The sequence below is a fragment of the Phytophthora cinnamomi genome, assembly GCF_018691715.1.
Source record: "Phytophthora cinnamomi strain GKB4 chromosome Unknown Contig56, whole genome shotgun sequence".
Lineage (NCBI taxonomy): Eukaryota > Oomycota > Peronosporomycetes > Peronosporales > Peronosporaceae > Phytophthora > Phytophthora cinnamomi.
Window position 1 is genome coordinate 602684 of NW_027150989.1, and position 20265 is coordinate 622948.

Below are 20265 nucleotides of genomic sequence, written 5' to 3' on the forward strand. Positions count from 1 at the left end.
AGTTCGACGTTGTAATGGACATGCCGTGGCTTGCACGGCATGATCCGGTGATAGACTGGAGGAAGCGCACGCTCGTGCGCTTCGGACGCGACAGCGGAACAGAGAGCGATGGCCCTGTTACTGCAGCGCGCGCATCAGCAGGTGCGCGCGGCTCACCAGTCGAGACAGCGCTTTATGCTGCTGTCCCGGAGTGTCCAAGAAGTGCGCGAGGGCGCGCACAAGTAAGACCCACGTCGGCAATGCTGCCGACGTCGGAAGAAAAAGATGTGTTGGTTCCGGGAACCAACACCCACGTTCAAGCGTGTGAGGGACAGTCCCTGACCCGAAGCGGTCAGGTCGACGTCGACGCGTCGGCTCCCGGAGCCGACGCACCCTCGGTCATGAGGGGCTCCGCCAATGAATGGCGTCGAGGTGACGAAGGCGTGTCAACTCCGGGAGTTGACGCTGCAAACAGTGCGGACGGTTGCAAACGTACCGCACTGACGCAATTTGCATGCTGTCGTGCAGCCGGGCTGCACGACGAAGCGCCATGCGATCAAGCCGGGCTTGATATCACGCGCCCGCAGACAGGGTCTGCCGGCGAAGGGAGACATTACCGTGCAGCCGGGCTGCACGAAGGAAAATGCGGTCAAGCCGGGCTTGATACCGCGCGCCCGCGGACAGGGTCCGCCGGCGAACAACTGTCCACGGCCGGGCCTGGACCAGAAGAACAACTGTGCGGAGCCGGGCTCCGCACAACAAGAAAAGACGGCGCAAGCGGAAAACGCTGCGCAAGTCTCGGTCCGGGACCGAGACGCAACAAGAGCAGTCTGCTGGGCAGACTGCGGCGGTGACGCCGAATGTCAAGACGCTAAGCGTCTTGGCGCGCACCGATACTGGATTCCAGTATCGTGACATGGAACTCTCTAGTCCTCCGACGACGGCGTCGGAGTTGACTTCGCTTCCAGCCATGAGCTGGAAGCGCTTCACGCGCGACTTGCACGATGGACGCATCGAGCAAGTCTGCGTTCTTTCGGACAGCGAAAGAACGGCGAACGAGAGCGAAGAGCTGAGGCAGCTCTTCATGGGAAGTACCACTGAGAGTGAAGACACTCTCAGTGCGAAGACGAAGCGAGAGCGCTTCGAGGAACAAGGTTGGGACTCGCTGAAGTCGAGTCCCTATTACGAATTGTTGAGGGAGTACAAAGACGTACACCCGGAAGAGATTCCTGCGGAGCTTCCGCAGGATAAGGGCATTCAGCACGAGATTGATCTTGTGCCGGGCACGAAGTACTGTGTCACGCGGCAGTGGCCACTGCCGCGAGAGCAAGTGAAAGCGATCGACGACTTCTTTGAAAGTCGTCGTAAAGCAGGACAAGTGCGGGAATCAAAGTCCCCGCACAGTGCTCCGACGTTCTGTGTCAAGAAGCCACAGGGCGGATGGCGCATCGTTCATGCCTACAACAAGCTGAACGATGCGACGGTACCGGCGCAGACGCCGATACCACGAAAAGATGTTATCATCAATTCGATGGCCGGGAGCACCGTTTACATTGCTCTCGACTTGCGAGACGGATTTTATCAAATCCTAATGCGTGAGAGCGATATCCCTCTCACGGCAGTGAGCACGCCAAGCGGCATGCTCTGGGAATGGCTAGTAATGCCACAGGGGCTTAAGAACGCCCCTGCGACTTTCAACAGGTGCGTGACGCACTTGTTGCGCTCGGTGCGCGACTTCGAACCGAGCTACTTCGATGATGTATTCATCCACAGCCGGGCTGTGGACGAGAAGACCGACATTGAGATGCACAGGGTGCATCTCCGGAAGCTACTTCAGCTTATGCGAAAGCATAAGCTCTACGCGAACCTGAAGAAGTGCATCTTCGGGGCGAGCGAGATACCCGTCCTCGGGTGTCTCGTAGGGAAGAATGGTGTTCGCCCTGACCCGGAAAAGGTCAGAGTGATCAATGAATGGCCAACGCCTTCAAGTGTCAAGGAACTGAGGCAGTTCCTTGGCTTGGCCACGTACTTGTGCAAGTACGTGGAGGACTATGCGGGCAAGATCCGCCCGCTGTCACAGCTTCTTAAGAAAGAAGCTGTGTGGAATTGGACACCCGATTGCCAAAAGGCATTCGATGCAGTCAAGCGGGGCTTGACTGAGGCGCCGATCTTGGCAGTGGTTGACCAAGATCGCCCATTTCACGTAGTGTGTGACGCATCCGATTTCGCGATCGGATGCGCGTTAATGCAGCACGATCACGAGGGCCGTGATCGTGTCGTCTACTACCAATCGCGTCAGCTGAAGCCAGCTGAGCGTTGCATGATAAGGAACTCCGTGCCATGAAATACGCACTCGCAAAGTTCCGAGTGTACTTGCTTGGGAGTAGACCATTTGTGGTCTACACCGACCATGCTTCACTGCGCACCGCAGTGAAGTCGCCACACATTTCACAAAGAATGGCGAGATGGCTCTCATTCTTTGCGGAGTATAACTTCCGGGTCGAATACAAACCCGGAAGATTGAACGTGGTGGCCGACGCGTTATCACGTCGGCCGGACTATGCAGAAGCTGTTGACGTCAATGCCATTGACGCCATGCGATCGAGCAAACCCACATCATCTCTGTTGGATGACGTGAAGGCCGCGTACGCGCACGACGCGGACGCGAAGCTCTTGCTGGCCTATGGCACAGCGCCTTCTGACAAGTCCCGTCAGAAGCTGCCCAAGCACCTTCGAGCGCGTGCACACCGCTTTCGTGTGCACGACGGACTGCTACTCTACAACGCAGTCGACGACAACGCGGACCGCGTTGTCGTGCCAAATGACCATGACCTGCGACTCAGGATCATGTACGAGTATCACGATGCCCCGACAGCGGGACATCTCGGACGTGAGAAGACATACGTCCTTCTCACGCGCGACTTCTACTGGCACCACCAGTATAAGTGGGTGCGCAAGTACATCCGTGCTTGCGAGGTGTGCCAACGCGTAAAGCCGGCGCCATTCGCACAGGCTCCGTTGCAATCACTACCGACTCCGTCGGAGTGTTGGAAGTCCATGTCTTTGGACTTCATCTTTGGTCTTCCCCCGGACAGGGGAGGGAATACCGGTGTTGTGATCTTCGTCGACCGCTTCAGCAAGATGGTACATCTTGCTGCGGTGCCAGCAGAGGTGACCGCGAAGCAGACGGCCCGTCTGCTCGTCGACATGGTGTTTAAACACCATGGCATGCCGTCCGACATCGTGTCGGACAGAGACCCGCGCTTCACAGCGCACCTGTGGCAAGAAGTGTTTACACTTCTTGGGAGCCAGCTTTCCATGTCGACTGCGGATCATCCGCAGACGGACGGTCAAACCGAGCGCGTGAATCGCGTGCTCGTCGATATGTTGAAGAGCTACGCTCACTCGTTCCAATACTGGAGCGAGTGCTTATCGATGGCAGAGTTTGCCATCAACAACTCAGTGCATGCCTCGACCGGGCATACACCGTTCTACGTGAATGCCATGCGGCATCCACGCCTACCGAGTTTACTCGGAGTGATGGCTCCCACTTTAAGTGGGGGAGGATCTGCGACTGCAATACAGCAGCCGCAGAAAACCGCTGACACTTGCACAGTGTCGGCTGCAACAATGGACAAACCACATGAGTCTGCGCAGGGCGCAGACTCCCCCAACAACAAGGCCAACGACCACGGGTCTGCGCAGGGCGCAGACACCGCAAAGAACCACGCAGAGGCCGGGCCTCTAGCGGAGAGCGAGCTGAATGACTTCAGCTCGGATGCAATCAGTTTCATCACCAAAAGACAAGCCGTGATTCGGTTTGTCCAAGACACTATAGCAGCTTCTGTTGATCAACAGAAGCTGAACGCAGACAATGCGGGCAGAGGCAACACAAATGAATTTAAAGTTGGTTCATTAGTTTTGTTAGCTACACAAAACCTGCCTAGACATGCAGTTTCAGTTTCCGGAGCAAGCAAGCTTGCTCCGCGCTTCATCGGGCCGTTCACTGTGTTGGCACGGCACGGCAACGCATACACGCTAGACATACCGTCTAGCATGCGCCTCCATCCGACCTTTTACGTCGGACGGCTGAAGCCATACCGGCAGCCCGAGCCATCTAGCTCGGCTGACCCGAAGCCTCGGCAGGAGCCGAGACAGAAGCGGAGGACTTGGCCTCGGCAACGAGCAACCTCTCCTCCAGCGCGTCCGCGCGCTGGAGCAACCCCTTCATCTGGGTCCCCAACTCGACCTGGATATTCGAGGCGGTCTGCGAGACCGCCGCGACTTGGGCCTTCTGGTTCGCCAGCTCCTGTTTCAGGGCGGCGAACTCTGCGCCCTGCAGACGCTCCACGACGGCCACCCGGTCGTGGAGAGGCGCATACTGATCAGCCCGGGGCTGATCATACCCAGGGCGTGTTCCCACCCCCACCACCGCCGATCCGTGACGCCCGCGGCTCAACCCGCTGGATTGTTGAGCGGATTGTTGACCATAGTATCCCGAAAACGAACCCTCAAGGGGCTCGTTTTCGTATTCGTTGGAGAGGATTTCCTCCCCATCGAGATACATAGAGCCGCGGAACGTCTTGGTGGAGGACGTTCCGGAAATGGTGAGGGCGTACGAAGAGCAGTACGCGCTGGCGCAGCGGAAGTAACACGAGCGCTGCGATCATCGCTAGCGCCCGAACCCTCACGTGCTAAGAACTTAGCACGGAGCTCTTTGAGACTCTCGGGCACACGGAACGACGTGTACCCGTTCAGGTCGCTCAAGCGGACCGCGCCTGGAAAGCACTTCGTGCACTGAAAGCCCTCGGGCACAGCGCACGGCACATTTGCCTCCTCAGCAGCAACATGAAGTTGCTCCAGCTTTCCATGCTTCGAGTACGTCTCGAAGCGATCACGCGCTTGCTTAATCCGATCACGGTAAGCACTCGGCCTCTTGTTGAAGTTCTCAACAAAGGCGTTCCAGCTTTGACAAAGTGCCTGCCATTCGGGCACTTTGCTGCGAGAAGAGGTCTTCTTGCTTTGAAACCATCGGAGCTCATGAAAGAGTCCGATGTAGTAATCGCGCCTTTGATGCGTTTCCGCATCAAAGTGCAGCTCGGCAGCCACAGCGTCATCTTTGATGGCGCTGCATACGTACAGCGGCACCTCATTCGGAGGTACCGAGTTCCCAAACCGGTCCGCGATCTCGGACGCGGACGGCATCCATGGATCGCGCGCTGCAGGCGCAGCGCGCGGAGAGCCTTGAGCTTTGATATCACGCGCTGCAACAGCAGCGCGCGGAGTACTGAGAGCCCCAGCGGAAGCGAGTGGGGTATCGCTCTCAGTAAGCGAACGCTTCGAACTCGAAGCGTCCGATTCGTCCCCTTCACGCGGGCGAACGTTCTTGGCGTGAGGGTCGAGCGATTCGCTTGACACTGAGTCTTTACGCTTTGAGGGCGAGTCCTCCTCGCCCTCCATGTCTTCATCGTCTTCGTCGAAGTCGACGACGTCGCCGTACTTCGCCTTCTGGCGTTCGAAGTAGTCGTCGATGGAGAGATGACTCCCCACCGACTTTGCGGACTTCTTCTGAGGCGCGCTCATCGTTGAATGAGCGCGGGTTTCTTCTCCAAACGCGGAGAATTGACGAATGGTCAATTCCAAAAGATTGACGTGCGGGGACCCCGCGCGTCTAACCTTAAGGGGGGGATGGTGTAACGGGGTTACACGTACAAGTGGCTGCAAGCCACTTGTGAATTTAACAGATAGGTTATCTGTTAAACGTTTTGGATACTTCCTCACATTGGTGTAATACACACCGATGGATACATTGAAGAGGATCACCACAGTGAGTTGTCCACACATACCCAAAGATCCTATTGGTAGAAAGCAGCATCTTTCTACCAATCAGAGACATGCATATTAGCGGGGCTCTGACAGCCAGCCGCTGTCAACCCTTTCATAGATGATAAACAGTTTTAGCAGATTTTTGAGGAAGATCAATTTACAAGCAATACAGTTCTCATTTTACCTTAACTAGCTACTTGGAGTCTTGTCTAAGTTAACTTATATTTGTGTATTCAAATATAATTAACCTAAGTAATTACTAAGTACTTACGCTTCCTCATACACGTTGCGCAACGTGTAAGCTAAAGTAGTGAGTCAAGTTAGACCCACTACAGCCCCCAACAACTTCGACACCGCCGGCCGCGCATTCATCAGCGTCGACGTCACCGTCGACAGCAAGCACGCCTCCAGTTCGACGAGTACTCGCCATGTCGACCCCTGCACGACGCTACCTGCCACCTCCAACTGACGCGCCTGCCGTCGTTGCATTCAGTTGCGGTGGCTTTTGGAGTCAGGTGATGGAGATGACTTCTGTGTTGATGATGACGTTAGCGATGATGAAAGTCTGTATCATCCCGATGTGAGTGAGAGCGAAAGCAGCAACGAGAGTGAAGCCAAGCCCTCCACACCGGAATACAGCAGTGAAAAGCCAAGCAACGATGAAGCGGGTCTACTGCATTTATTGTACGTTTCCGCGAGCACTCAAGACTTGTCGAAATCTGACTTACGTCTCCATACGCTCAAGGGTTGGGACCTTCGCATGGAAGACACAAGTGAGCATTGTATATATGGTACAGGATATGTTCGCAAAATTAATTCTCTTATGCTGTCTGCTACAGGTCGTGGTCTCCAGCTTCCTGGAGATCAGCTGGATCAGCACCATGCTGTCCCCACTGATATCGCCGAAGCGGTTGGCCTGAATCTCGAAGGGTTATTCTTTTTGATGCTCCCAAAAGACCTGTGGGTGACCATCGCGGATGCGTCAAATGAATATCAACGGTGGCAACGCAATTTCTCTCCTGAACAACTAGCAGAGAGGAATCGGCGTAGGCGCGCCCGCAACAATGCATTCAAACCGAAGAGCCCCGCCCAACGACGCCGAGAGATGGCAAAGTTCAAGGAGATCCAGCCCTACGAGCTAGTGAACTTCATTGGGTTGCTGTGTGGGCGAGCATTGTGTCCGCATCGTGGGAAGTTGTCACGACATTGGGCAGCCAATGCTCACGGTGCAGTACCCAAAGGCACGTTCGGCAAATATATCGCACGGCATCGATTTGAGGAGGTCGTTCGCTATTTGCACTTCAGCAGCAATGATGACCCAGACGCTCGCCGAGTGAAAACCCGGAAGATCAAACCAGTTGAGGATGCTATCAACGACAGCTCCAGCAGGGGAATGACCGTAGGGCCTCGGATTGCCTTTGATGAGGGCATGGTCCCGATGAGAAGTTGTTCAACCCTATACGGCAGTACCTAAAGGCGAAACCCCACCCGTGGGGGACAAAGTGCTATTTGACGTGCGACTCAGCAACGGGTTACTGCTATCGAGCGGAAATTTATCAAGGCCGCGAACAAAGTGGTCGCCGAGACTTGTTGCAGTCAGGGAACGCAGTACTACGCATTCTACAGGGGCAACGGAATAGACTTATCATTACAGACCGCTTTTACACAAGTGTTCTCCTCTCCTCGATGCTTCTTGACCGTGGGCTCTTCCACGATGGGACCATTCGCACGGATCGCCTGGTCTTCTGGACAGGTATTGTCTACAAAAAGAAAGAGTCCAGATGCCCCAGGGGATCTTATCGGATTGCACAGTCGCGCGTATTTTCGAATATGATTGCGGTCACGTGGATGGATATATTTCAGTCATAAACCAGTCTACTTCCTAGCAAGAGGATGCTCAACCGCCCTTACAACAGTGAGGCGGCGCGATGGCGCGCGTGTTGAGCAAATTCCGGCCCCCCAACTGGTTCAAGCTTACAATGAGGGCATGGGGGGGGCGCTGATACGCATGATCAAAAACGCCTTCAGCGCTTTCAATTCAAAGGGCTATGCGCTTCAAGAAGCATTACCACACCACGTGGCGCTGGTGAATATGTACATCATATACACGCAGCTGTTTGCACGCAAGTACCCTGGCAAACGGACGCCAACGCATTGTGACTTTATTGAAGAGATGCAGACCACGCTGCTGGCTGTCGGTCCGAGCGACTTCGAGGGCGATCTTTCAAATAGAAGCATTATTTGGCGTTCCACCACGAGCAATCGCACGCCCTCGTTCTGCGGTACCGTCACGACACGTGCTTGAGCAGGTTGAAAGCTTTCGACTTGTTCGTGTTGGAGACAAGATACAGCGAAAAAGGCGTCAGTATGCATGTAAGGTGTGTTCCATCTTACGACGTGCCGTGCACAAGCCTGCATGGGAGACGACGTATCTTTGCCGGACGTGCTCAAATGCACATGGTAGCGGCATCATCTACCTAGGTTAGCGCTCCCGCCAGCACGACCCGACTGGCCCCGTGAACACAGCCACTTGCAGCCAGATCTGGCACGAAATGCGGCGAAACGGCTCGGACACTCCGGAAGGAGTCCGGTATCGCCGCAGAGCTCCGCAGAATGAAGACACCGCTGCAAATTCGAATAGCGAGGATAGTGAGGAAGCGGGGCCACAACGAATGCTAGTAATACAGTACTAGTCCGTCTCAAAATTGATGTCCCATTGTTGTAGAACACATGCGCGTTTTGTCAATATTTCCTCTTTTGCAGCGCGGTATGGCAAATACGACGCGGCGCGTTCTCACGGTTTGAACCGTGTGCTTATTTACTCAGCACGGTTAATTTTGACAGCAGAGTGACGAAATGAATGGCCTCGGAGGCGATTTAAGAGCTGGGACAGGGCGGCAGATCGCAGATGTCGCCCTTCCTCCTCAAACCAAGCGTCCAGATCCGCTCATTCTCCTACTTTCCCAGTCCAATGGAGGTTTCAAGCACGCCGCGAAGGCGGAAGCTCACTGACATCGACCGCGAGCAGGTCATTGTGTCGATACTATCTTCTTCCTGGCGAAGCAGAGCCCCACCGCCAAGTTCGTTCCAAGCGCTACATCACAAAGGTGATGATGCTTGCTGCGGTAGGAAGACCAAGATGGGGTGAGGCCTCGGGCTCCTTTTTCGACGGAAAGCTAGGCATATGGCCCTTCATCGTGCGGGAAGCTGCTGTCCGCAGCAGTACCAGGCGTCCGGCGGGGACAATCGTGACCAAGGAAGGCCGCGTAAACCAAGGTACCTATCGTGCAATGTTGATTGAGAAGCTTCTACCTGATGTTCGCGAGCGCTGGCCGGCCGCAAGAGACGGTGTGCATGTGCGCGTGCAGCAAGACAACGCTCCTGCCCATATTAGCGTCAACGATGCTCAGTTTGCCGACGTCGTGCAGCAGCAGGAGCTGGATATAGAGCTGTGCTGCCAACCGCCGAACTCCCCGGATCTCAACTGCTTGGACTTAGGCTTATTCGCAGCCATACAAGCCCGCCAACGTCTGCGCACACCTCGCAGCTTCGATGAGCTCATTGATGCCGTTACAGCAGCGTACTGGGAGCTGCCGCCATCGCCAATTAATGCTGCGTTCTTAAGTCTGCAGGGGTCGATGGACTTGTGCATTCAGGATACAGGAGGCAACACGTTCAAGCCTCCTCACATGACCAAAGCGAAGCTTCAGCGGGAGGGAAGACTGCCTCTGAGCCTTCAGTGCTCCCCCAAAACAGCCGTAATTGTGTCGCAGCGTTACAGGGAACAGACTACTCACCATAGTTAAATCAAATACAGTTTAAGGACATCATTTTTGAGACAAAAAAAAGAGTGGGATAGGACATCAATTTTGAGACGGAGTAGTAGTACCATACCACCACCGAATGTTTGCATTGCACAAAGACTGTGCGGATTGATTGCACGTTAGGGGTAAAATTGGCTTGTTCTCGGTCAGCTCATCACCTTTAACACCAACATTTTGATCGTAATAGCTCATCTACAGGATATTGGTATATATTGCGTTGTCGATATCCTGTAGGATACGCTACATCAGTGGGATCAGGCGGGATTCCCTTTGACCACTTCAAAACTCCGCGAATACTAGGACCAAGTACTATACAAACCTGTAGGCTACAGAATAAAAACGATCAAAATTGTGGTACTGAAGGGGTTAAAGAAAAGGTGAGAGCAGTAGTACAGCAAGAATCTACCTATTGCTGCATGTTGTGTGGTCCGCAAATAAAATTCCAGAGCTGTTCCGGGCGAAGCACGCACATCGTGTTTTTTTTTAGTGAGATTGATCTATGTTGTGAAAACCTGAACAAAACGTAGCCAATTTCCCAAAATTACATTATTGTAATTGAAATTTGGGAGTACGGTACTGTCTTGCGAGAAATAGCTGCTGTCCATGGCACATGTAACAGTGCACACAGGGGGCCATAACTTCTTCGTCAAGAGTGCGTATTGAAGCTACTGCTTTATCTCAGGTCAAATTCCTTTTTAGCAGTCGAGTCAAAAGGAATTACGTGGACATTGGTCATCCTTTCAGCCCGAAGTCGACTTGGTTGCGCATCAGTATAGCAGGAGGAAATTTACCACGTGATTGCAAGTGCTGTAGTGTTTAAATATTTGTCTTCATCGGATGCTTCGCAAACCTCAACCTTTTCGTATCTTGCAAATCAATCGGAAACTCTGACCGGCTTTCTGAGCGGCATCTTTTGTACTATTGCGTCAAACTACTGTTCGCAGCGCACCATATCGAGAATTGGACGCGATAAAACAGCAACTGCATGTACATGTACATACTTCAAATAATCGACAAACAGGAGACTTCAACGATGATAACTCCCAGCCTTACTGGACTTTTTAAAAATCGTTTATTATGCTTATCGCTAATCTAGTTATGCTACCAGATTGTTGCGGCGTATCACCATGGCGTAGTGTTATCGTTAATCTGCTCATTCGTCGGCCTACGAGGATTCGAGAGGTATCCATACAACCAGGCGTTATTGTTTGCATCTCGCCCGTTGAGGATGGTCTTGCCGTACTGATATCGATCACACGGGTAGCCCCCACCGTTCTCCATGGTGACATCGTTGCCGCGATAACCTTGCGGACCACGATAGCTGGCTGGGCAGTCCATGCAGTCGCTCATCTGTTGGAGACCCTCCGTCATCGAGTACTTGCCGTTCGGACACGGTCCGGAGCACTGGTTGGTCGTGAGACCTGTCGACGACCCGTACACGCCAGCAGGGCACGGCTTGCAGTCCAGAATGCTCTTGGCACCCTGTTTGTCGTTGTACGTTCCCTTCGGACACTTGGCCGTGCAGTCCTTTGACACCAAACCGGGGCTGTCACCATATACGCCGCGCGGGCAAAACTCGCACTCTCCGACTGTGATCCCAGCCCCACTCGGCCGATACATTCCTCGAGGACAGTCGGCCGGGCCAGGTTGCACGCCTAGGTACAGCCGCACTGCAAGACAAAACATTAGTCGCAATACCGATTCAAACCAAAGCGGTGCGAGGAAAACTCAACATACTCGGAACGATCTGCTGGGGTAGTTGTCCACCAACTCGTAAGTGCTGCACTGAGTGTAGTTCTCCACGTTGTTCAATTGCTGTACAGCAGATAAAAAAAAAACAATTTAGATTTTGACGTCTTCGTCTGAATACAGGTAGCACGCACCCAAGTGCACCGCACTAGTCAGAAAAGCGATGCAACTCGCTGCTAGAACACGCCGAAAGAAAGACCTTCCGAATGTCGGTGCTCATCCCTTCCAGCTAGGTTTGTAGTTGCCTCGGGCTGGTGAAAAGTGTGACTTGAACTTGTTGCTATTTTTCTCCTTTTGAAGACCGATTCGGAATGCAACCGCCGGCCCTCCTTTAACACGACAACGTTGTTTTGTGTTCCCTATCTGTATTAATCACAACGACGGAAACCGTGGCACCTATACAGTTTTTCGGCCTTAATCGGCCGTGTCTTCCTTGAAATGAATTGTTTTCCTGCCAACGAATTCCTTTAGCGCCTGGTGCCCCGCTGCAAGCCGAAGGGCACGAACGACGAATCGAATATCTGGCCGATCGTCAGGGTGGAGACGGCACATTTGTTGCACGAGAGCCCACTGGCTAGACGTAAACGCACGCGAAGAAGGTGGCAGCCGACCGTGTCGAACGTGAAAGCTCACCGCAGCGTCAGGCAACTCGCGCCCCCAAGGGAAATCACCAGTGACGGCTTCTATGATGCACATCCCCAACGAGAAAATGTCCGAGGCAAAAGTAGCAGGTTGTCCATTTGCTCCCATGCACTCGGGGGCTTTCCAACGAAGAGCTCCGACAGGGCTGCCAGATGACGAGGTGCCCCCCTCGGACACGACAGAACTAAGACCAAAATCAGTGAGCTTTGCACGACCGTCATCTCCAATTAAAATATTGTCTCCTTTGAGATCTGCGTGCACGATTCCACGCTCATGAAGCAATTCGAGCCCAAGCGCAGCCTCGTAGAGCTTTTCCCAAGCCAAGATATGTTTACTCGGACTCCGTGAGTTTGTGGAAGCCACCGAAGCATTCAGGAAATTCGTCAATGTGCCCTTGGCAGCGTATTCACAAACGAAAAATGGTAGCCCCACGTGACAGGCGCCGTAGAGAGCTACTACGTGAGGGTGATTCAGACGAAACCAGACATCCGCCTCGTGCTTGAAGATGGCCTCGCCACCACTTGAAACGTTCTTGCCGTCTCGACTTGAGCCAGGTCTGAGCACCCGCTTGATTACCACTGGCGAGTCGAGCCAGGTCCCTCGATGCACAGACCCGAAGGCGCCACGGCCTAGAACCGCATGGTTGATTCGCAACTCTACTTCATACGGAGGTAAGAACCACTCAGGTAGCATCAGCGGTGCCCTTGTAGGGCCTGAAATGGCACCTTCGACTTCTGACGCCGCACATTCAATCATCTGGATCTCCTCATCTGCATACTTGCTCGAATAGCGTCGTCGCTCGAACTCGAGAGCTGCCCAAAACCCCTGCACTTGCCTCGCCCAACTGTCCACGTCGGATTGGTCACTGTCTCCCTCTTCCAGCTCTTTCAAAGCTGCTGCAGTATCCGATACTGCTGCACACAATGCTTGCGTTTGATGTCTGCGTAGCACTAGCCACCGTGGCTCCCAATCATGAAGTGACTTAGTGGCAGCGTCAAGAAGCTTTCGAAATCTAGTTGTCGCCACTAGTTGGTCCAACTCACGGTGGAGGTCAAACAGACACTGCGCACCTTTCCGACCAACAGCAAGGTGGACTGCGCGATTCGAAGAGCGACGAGTAGAACGTTGACCAATTAAGAGTTGAAATCGCGTCACGACGCTCTGCCAGCTTGCAGTAGCGTAACCAAGACGCCGACTGCGACCAGATCCTTCTTGGCAGGTAGGTGCTTCCAGTAGTAGCAGGCCCGCGATGTCTCTCAACCGCGCGAACAGTTGTTCGTACATGTCTAGCTCGCACTGTAATTGAACTTCATTGTCTCCATCTTGGGTATCCTCTGATCTCATCGACTGTTGAACCAATTGTAATTGCCTCTCAAAAGATGCTGACACGGTTGAATCCGAATCTACAGGCTGGGAGCTGGTAGTGAGCCCATCAAGTAGCCGGCTAATGTCGTGAACTACCGCATCGATAGTTAGACGCTCCTGCGGAATAGAACTGCACATGTGCCGTACCAAACGCCACTGGTCGCTGGTGAAGTTCTGGGGCTTTTGCGGCAGCATTTTTTCCCACTGCACTTCGTGGCCGTCCACAAGCTCCACAATACACAAACCCAACGCGAAAATATCGTTTGCAAACCGCTCATCACCACGTTCATCCTCCCGCAGAACCCCATCGTCACCAAACCCAGCCAGTTTGACGATGCCGTTACCATCCACCAGCAAATTCTTAGTTTTCAGATTTCCATGCTCAATTCCGCGTTCGTGGAGATACTGCAATCCTTGGGCCACTTCCAGTAGTTTTTGCCACACAAGTGTCAAGGGATCGCCCACAGATCCATTCCGCTGATGGTTGAGATAGCTGCTCAATTGACCGTTAGCCGCGTGTTCGCAGACATAGTAGCGATCGGCACCAAAGTCGCAGACGCCGTAGAGTTTGAGGAGGTTGGGGTGGTTCAAAGAGATCCAGCGCTTGACGTCGCCCTCAAACCGGTCAGTGAGGTCTTCCTGGTTTTGTTGCTGCAACGCAACCTTCTGAAGCACCACGGGCGTGTCAAGCCACGTGCCAAACTGCACCAGGCGCCGAGACTGCTGGGCAGAAGGATGCAAGCGATCCAACTGCACCTCATGGGCTGGAATACCCCAAGCTGGCAGATCATCTACACTAACTTCCTCATCGAGCTGCGGTGAGTGACGCTCGCTCAGCTGCTGCGAGCGGCGCCAATCTGACAGCGACGACTTCTTCACCAGCGCCAGATACTCCCCACGCACCAGTCCAGCAGGCAGCGAGTTGAGCCCCTCGTAATCTTCGAGCTGCTGCGTCTTGGTCAGCACCTGAGCTGCAGCACTTAGCAGCTGCTGCTCGCCAGCTGAGAGACGAGCGGGCTGCTGTATCCAGAACGACACGAGCTGCCAGAGCTCCCGCAGCTGCGGCGTCACGCCCTGAGCCGTAGCCTCGAGGACTTCTCTTTCCAGCTCCCCGGCAGCCACCACAGCCTCAAAGTGCTGCAGATGCAGCTCGCAGTCACGTGACCAGACGTCGTAGCCCTTCATCACCGTCTCCAGCCCCTCAGAACTGCCGTACATTGCGGCACAACTCGAGACCAAGGCGTCGACTCGGTCGTGCAGTCCGAGCACGAATTTGGCGCGTTGCGGCACTTCCACGAACTCCCTGAGCGCACCAAGCCGCTCAAAATGCTCGCCACCCAATGGAGAACCCACCGGGCGTCTCCTTGTCGACTGCAGCAGCCGCAAAAGGTCGACAACCGCCAACTGGAGTTCCAGTCGCGCCAATTCCGACGCTGTGCAGACATCGGAGACCGTGACCACGCGGATCACCGCTTGCAGTCGCTCGACGAGCCCCGTATAGAGGGCGAAGACACTGTCACGAGCGCAGATCGCCGCCAAGTCGGCCAGAAGCCCCTGCGTCGCTAGCCCCAGAGCTTCCATGGCGGAGGATTCCTGCTCCATTTTCGACCCCTAATTCGGGTCAGCAGCTTCGTACTTTGGCGAGCGTGTATCATATCTAGCAGATAGACATGGCTACATAAAGGCAACTTCAAGCACGACCGTTACACCCCGGATGACCAGCAACGCGATACATATTTGCATTTATTCGAGCCAGAGATGGCACACACACGTGTAGGAAGCAATTGCGAGCTGGTGAGACTATAGCGCGTGCATTCTGACCCGGAAGAGACCCGGTGCTTGATCGCTGGAGCTTGATCCATGCAGACCGGAGAGCGAGAGGTGGCGATTGACGCCCCTGGCCAACCAGCAGCTCGCGCGGCGCCGTGAGCGCTGCAACGTCACTGCAAGCGGCGGATAGGTCATGCCTTGCCACCGATCTCTTCTTCTTGGCGTCCTATCATTGCAGCCACGGCGGCGGGTAATCAGGCATCCAATTGGGACTGATTGGATGCCTCGCCGTGAGGAGATGCGAAAGGCTCCGCGCCGGCAAACACGGCAATGGCTGAGACCATCGTGCAGCATGCAGACGCGAGGGCGTTCGGTGGTCCGCGGGCGTCTTTGGCAGCGCCACGTGTCGACTACCGGCGTGCCGGTGCTGGAGCCGCGAGCTGGCAATCAAGCGCCACCGAATCTCTTTTGCTAGTGCTGCGCCACGCGTTAGCTGCCCTCGCATTCAAGTTCCTTCGCGAGTGCATTCCCCCTTCAATCCGTTCGTCATCCAAAAGACAAAAGCATACGGCACGCACTCTCGAAACGCCTTTCCCCGTCAGATCTACTATCCCAGCTTGCGCCTCCTTCCGGCGGGTCTCTCGGCGCTGCTTGGGGTTGCCTCGTCGGCGACCACGAGATGGCTCAGCGCATATTCCTGTGGCCTCCGCGAACCTGTATCAACTCGAGTTAACAATCCGTTCTCCGCGGTGATGCATTCTCAGAGGCTTCACCCCGCGCTATTTTAGCCTCATCCACTTTTCACCAATGCGATCGGAATCGTCGGGGAAACCTAATAATAGAGGGATTGCATAATCGTGTCGCCGCCCGTCTACGTCTATCTCTGCGCATCCTCCTTACCCGCTTCAACGGACACGAATGACGTCTGACTACTGGAGACGAGCGAACTGACCTGCGCCACTGCTGCTGCCATTCCTCCTTCGACCCGCTCCAGCGCAGCAGCTTCTCCCTCTTCCTCCATCTCAAGATGATCCCGGCCTCTCGCCTGCATCGCGCTGTACGTCCGGCCGCACGGGCGCTCTCCACAACTGCCAATGGCCCGCGCCGCGTGCTGGTGACCGGCGGCACGGGCCAGATCGGCATGGAGCTCGTGCCGTACATGCGCCAGCTCTTCGGCGCCGACAGCGTGGTGAACTCGGACATCAAGGCGCCCGTGGGCCCCCGCGACGGCCGCTTCGTGTACTGCGACGTGCAGGACCGCGACGCCATGGCTCGCATTGTGGTGGAGCAGGGCGTGGACACCATCGTGCACATGGCGTCGCTGCTGTCGGCCGTGGGCGAGGCCAACCCGTCGCTGGCGCTGGCGGTCAACACCCGCGGCGTGCAGAACGTGCTGGAGCTGGCCAAGCAGCACCAGCTGCGCGTGTTCGCGCCCTCGACCATTGCCGTGTTCGGCCCCTCGACGCCGCAGGACGACACGCCCGACACGACCATCATGCGCCCCACGACCATGTACGGCCTCACCAAGGTGCACGTGGAGCTGCTGGGCGAGTACTACTACAAGAAGTTCGGCGTCGACTTCCGCTCGGTGCGCTACCCGGGCATCATCTCGTCCGAGGCGCTGCCGGGCGGCGGCACGACGGACTACGCCGTCGAGATCTTCTACGAGGCGCTCAAGCACGGCAAGTACACGTGCTTCCTCCAGCCCGACGCCAAGCTGCCCATGATGTACATGCCCGACTGCCTCAAGGCCACCATGGGGCTCATCAACGCCCCCAACGAGTGCCTCTCGCAGCGGACGTACAACATCACGGCCGTGTCCTTCACGCCCGAGCAGATCGTGGCGTCCATCCAGAAGGTCATGCCCAGCTTCCAGTGCGACTACAAGCCCGACTTCCGCCAGCAGATCGCCGAGACGTGGCCGCGCTCGCTCGACGACAGCATCGCGCGGAGGGACTGGAACTGGCAGCACGACTTCGACCTGGACAGCATGGTCGAGGACATGCTCGTCAAGCTCGACGCCAAGCTCTCCAAGCCCGAGCACCTCGTCGTGGAGGAGACGGCCTAAGTCACAGGAAATAGGATAAAACGCACCAATATATGACTCTCAACTACGACGCGGCCTGCGTGGCCAGAGCTGCAAGCCGGTGCAGTTGCATGTATCTACCGAGGTGACGGTTCCCGGCGGTCTCGGAGTCGGATGGCTGGCGTGGAAGCTGTGGCATTCCTCCAAAGGACGTCGACGGACGAGCTTAACTGGTGGACGCAATGCAGGCGCTGTCAAGTGCTAGCAGCAAGGCCTCGGTGGCCTTCATCATGAACAGCTCGGAAAATGTCCTCGCCAACGACCAAGAAGCCTCGTTGATGACTCATGGCAAGGCCAGGCAGACCCGGTCATCAGCCAGCGACGACAAGCGCAAGAACCGCGAGTGCAAGGTCGACGGCTGCGAAAACTACATCATCAACAAGGGGCTCTGCTTCCGTCACGGGGTACACATGCGTCTCGACAATTGCGGTGGTGATAGTCCTCACGGTGTAACGTGTCCAGGGTGGCAAGAAATGCTCCGCCGAAGGCTGCACGTCGAGTGCCAAGAACGCGGGGCTGTGCTGGCGCCACGGTACGGTAGTGCTCTTGTCTGCTGTGTCCACCAGGATTGATCGAGGGTACGAGCAGACTGACAGCTTGGTGAGCCAGGAGGCTGGGTCAAGTGCCAGATGGAGGGCTGCAAGCGTCGAGGCAAGTCGCGGGGTCTTTGCTGGTCCCATGGAGGCGGCACCAAGTGCTCGCGGGCCGACTGCTCGAAGGTCGCCGTGTCGAACAGTCTGTGCTGGGCCCACGGAGGCGGCAAACGCTGCTTACACGACGGCTGCAAGAAGGCGGCGTATGAACGCAACCGGAACTACTGCTCGCAGCACACCGCCAAGCGAAAACTAGATCATGACTGAGCAGTTTCGACGGACGGGACCTAGACACCAATGCATAGATACACATGCATACACGAGTTGAAGCAACAGATACCAACGTCAGACGTACCATGCCAGGACCTGTAGAGTGCTTGTATTTTCTTGAATTGCTGGGTTCCTCACGTCACTCGTCTACGCCCTCCGTGTCTTCACTCGTACTGGACGACGAACGCGCGTGCTTGTCTACGCGCTGCTGTTTCTGCTTCTTGCTGCACCACACTGCCTTACATGGTAGCGTTGAACACCGGGTTGTGGCGCGCAATGCGCGGGCCTTCCTCATCGTACTGAGCCTTCGTGTGGCAAACGCGGTAAAATTCCGGCGTGGAGGCCACCATACTACCACCGAACCAGACAGCGAAACGCTGCATGCGGTGCGATAGCACGTTCACCTCGAGCGCCTCGGCGTGGGCCTGCTGGTGCTTGGAGTGCAGAGCCAAATTAGCCGCCTGCCGCTCGTCGGCAAGACGCTTGATGTCACGCTGGAGACGACGGCCAAAGTCCTTGAACATCGTGCTGCCTCCGGACAGCACGATGTTCTTGTACAGTCCGCGACGCGTATCAATCGGGCACTTGAGAATCGCCTCGTCCACCACGTTCGGCAGCGGCGTGGTGAAGTCCGTGGAGAAGATCTCCGGGTTGAAGAAAATCTCGGGCGCCAAGAAGCGCTCGTAGCCCACGTCGATCTCCCACGGCTGCTTGGTGCGCGGGTGCAGGTCCGAGTACTTCAAGAAGTATTTCTGCGGGTTGGCGTCGTACTTCTTGAACTCCTTGACCAGGTCCGAGCACACGTAGCTGTGCGACTCCTTGACGCGCTTGGCGACCTCGAGCGATTCCTCGGGGGGCACGGCCTCTCCGCGGTCGCGCAGCATCTTCTGGATAAAGTGCGTGACGTCCCGCCCAGCGAGCGGGATGTGGCGGATGCAGCTGCCGATCACGTAGCCGTCGGCCACGGGGATGACGTGCGTGACGCCGTCGCCCGAGTCGATGACGGTGCCGGTGAGCGAGCGCTGCGACGGGTCCTTGATCTTGGGCCACGACGCGTAGAGCGCCAGCACGGCCTGCACGGCGATGTACAGGCCGGGCACGTTGAAGGTCTCGAACATGATCTCGGCCGTGGCCTCGCGGTTCTCGGGCGGGTTGAGCGGCGGCTCCGTGAGCAGCATGTAGTGCTCCTCGGGCTCGCAGCGCATGTGCTGGAAGAGGCAGCGCTGCCAGAGCTTCTCCATGTTGTCCCAGTTCTGGATGATGCCCTGGGCGATGGGGTAGTTCACCTGGTGCGTGGACGCGTGCTCCAGGGCCTCGTTGCCGATGTAGAAGTCCAGGTCGTCGATGCCCTGGCGGCTGCGCACGGTGCTCGAGTCGCTGCCGCCCACGGCGATCGTGGACGGGATGATGTAGCTGGGCTCGGCGTTGCCGGCGTACCCCATCTTGGTGTAGCTGTTGTATTGGTATCAGGTTAGAGAGAGAAGAAGAAGAAGGAGAAGGAGAAGAAGAAGAAGAAGGAGAAGTGAGAAGAGATTATGATACATCGTGTTGACACGCAGCTGGAGAAGCTGCTGCCGGCCAGGGAGGGGGGAAATAGAGACAGGGAGACGCAGACGCACCCGGTGCCATTGTCGATGACCACCGTGGGCTTGTAGGACGCCATGGCTGCCTGGGAGACGAGAGATACGAAGGCGGAGCTCCTTCTTCTTGCTGATTATGGAGCTGCGACAACGTGAAGCAGGAGGGAGGCAGGGCAGCGCCGGCACACCAAGTGTACATAATGTGGAGGGATGTGTACATCACGCCACATCACATGCACATCAAAAGGAAGCGCGACGCGCCGATTCGAAAATGAATTGCGCGGACGAAGTTGAAGTGGCCTTGCTGTAGCATGCTAAGCCGAGGTGTAGTAAGCTCGGTAGCATTTTTACTCGATCGGCGCTATACGTAGCGATACTTTCGTGTCTTTATGTTCTATGTCGTTCAACTTTTTGTTTGTTGCGTGGTGCTGGCTGTGATCCGCGCGTTAAGAGTCTTAATTAAGTTGAGATTCTTAACTGAAGACGCGTCGAGTTAAGATCACGACTTCACGGAGCGGTCCTCGGTAACGGCTGAGGACCAGCGTCCTCAGCGCGTCGTTGGTCTCTTGATCGAAGCAGTG

The 20265-nt window shown here is 55.7% G+C and overlaps 5 protein-coding genes across 5 annotated transcripts; 2 read left to right on the forward strand and 3 right to left on the reverse strand.

Annotated features, from left to right (window-relative positions):
- Positions 1–10751: 10751 nt before the first annotated feature.
- On the reverse strand, positions 10752–11516 carry IUM83_14849 (Insulin-like growth factor binding protein, N-terminal; the record flags this gene model as incomplete). Its single annotated transcript, XM_067939623.1, has 3 exons — positions 10752–11299; positions 11367–11444; positions 11513–11516. 3 exons carry the CDS (start codon positions 11514–11516, stop codon positions 10752–10754), a joined length of 630 nt encoding a protein of 209 aa, XP_067787879.1.
- Positions 11517–13423: 1907 nt separating this feature from the next.
- IUM83_14850 (TKL protein kinase) lies at positions 13424–14966 on the reverse strand (the record flags this gene model as incomplete). The annotated part of the gene is made up of 2 exons (XM_067939624.1): positions 13424–13477; positions 13533–14966. The coding sequence occupies 2 exons, from the start codon at positions 14964–14966 to the stop codon at positions 13424–13426; spliced, it is 1488 nt and encodes a 495-aa protein (XP_067787992.1).
- Positions 14967–16182: 1216 nt separating this feature from the next.
- On the forward strand, positions 16183–17223 carry IUM83_14851 (L-threonine 3-dehydrogenase; the record flags this gene model as incomplete). The annotated part of the gene is made up of 1 exon (XM_067939625.1): positions 16183–17223. The coding sequence occupies one exon, from the start codon at positions 16183–16185 to the stop codon at positions 17221–17223; it is 1041 nt and encodes a 346-aa protein (XP_067788006.1).
- Positions 17224–17423: 200 nt separating this feature from the next.
- On the forward strand, positions 17424–18101 carry IUM83_14852 (uncharacterized protein; the record flags this gene model as incomplete). Its single annotated transcript, XM_067939626.1, has 3 exons — positions 17424–17645; positions 17704–17773; positions 17851–18101. The coding sequence occupies 3 exons, from the start codon at positions 17424–17426 to the stop codon at positions 18099–18101; spliced, it is 543 nt and encodes a 180-aa protein (XP_067788007.1).
- Positions 18102–18343: 242 nt separating this feature from the next.
- IUM83_14853 (actin-like protein) lies at positions 18344–19767 on the reverse strand (the record flags this gene model as incomplete). The annotated part of the gene is made up of 2 exons (XM_067939627.1): positions 18344–19556; positions 19724–19767. 2 exons carry the CDS (start codon positions 19765–19767, stop codon positions 18344–18346), a joined length of 1257 nt encoding a protein of 418 aa, XP_067788008.1.
- Between the last annotated feature and the right edge of the window lie 498 nt (positions 19768–20265).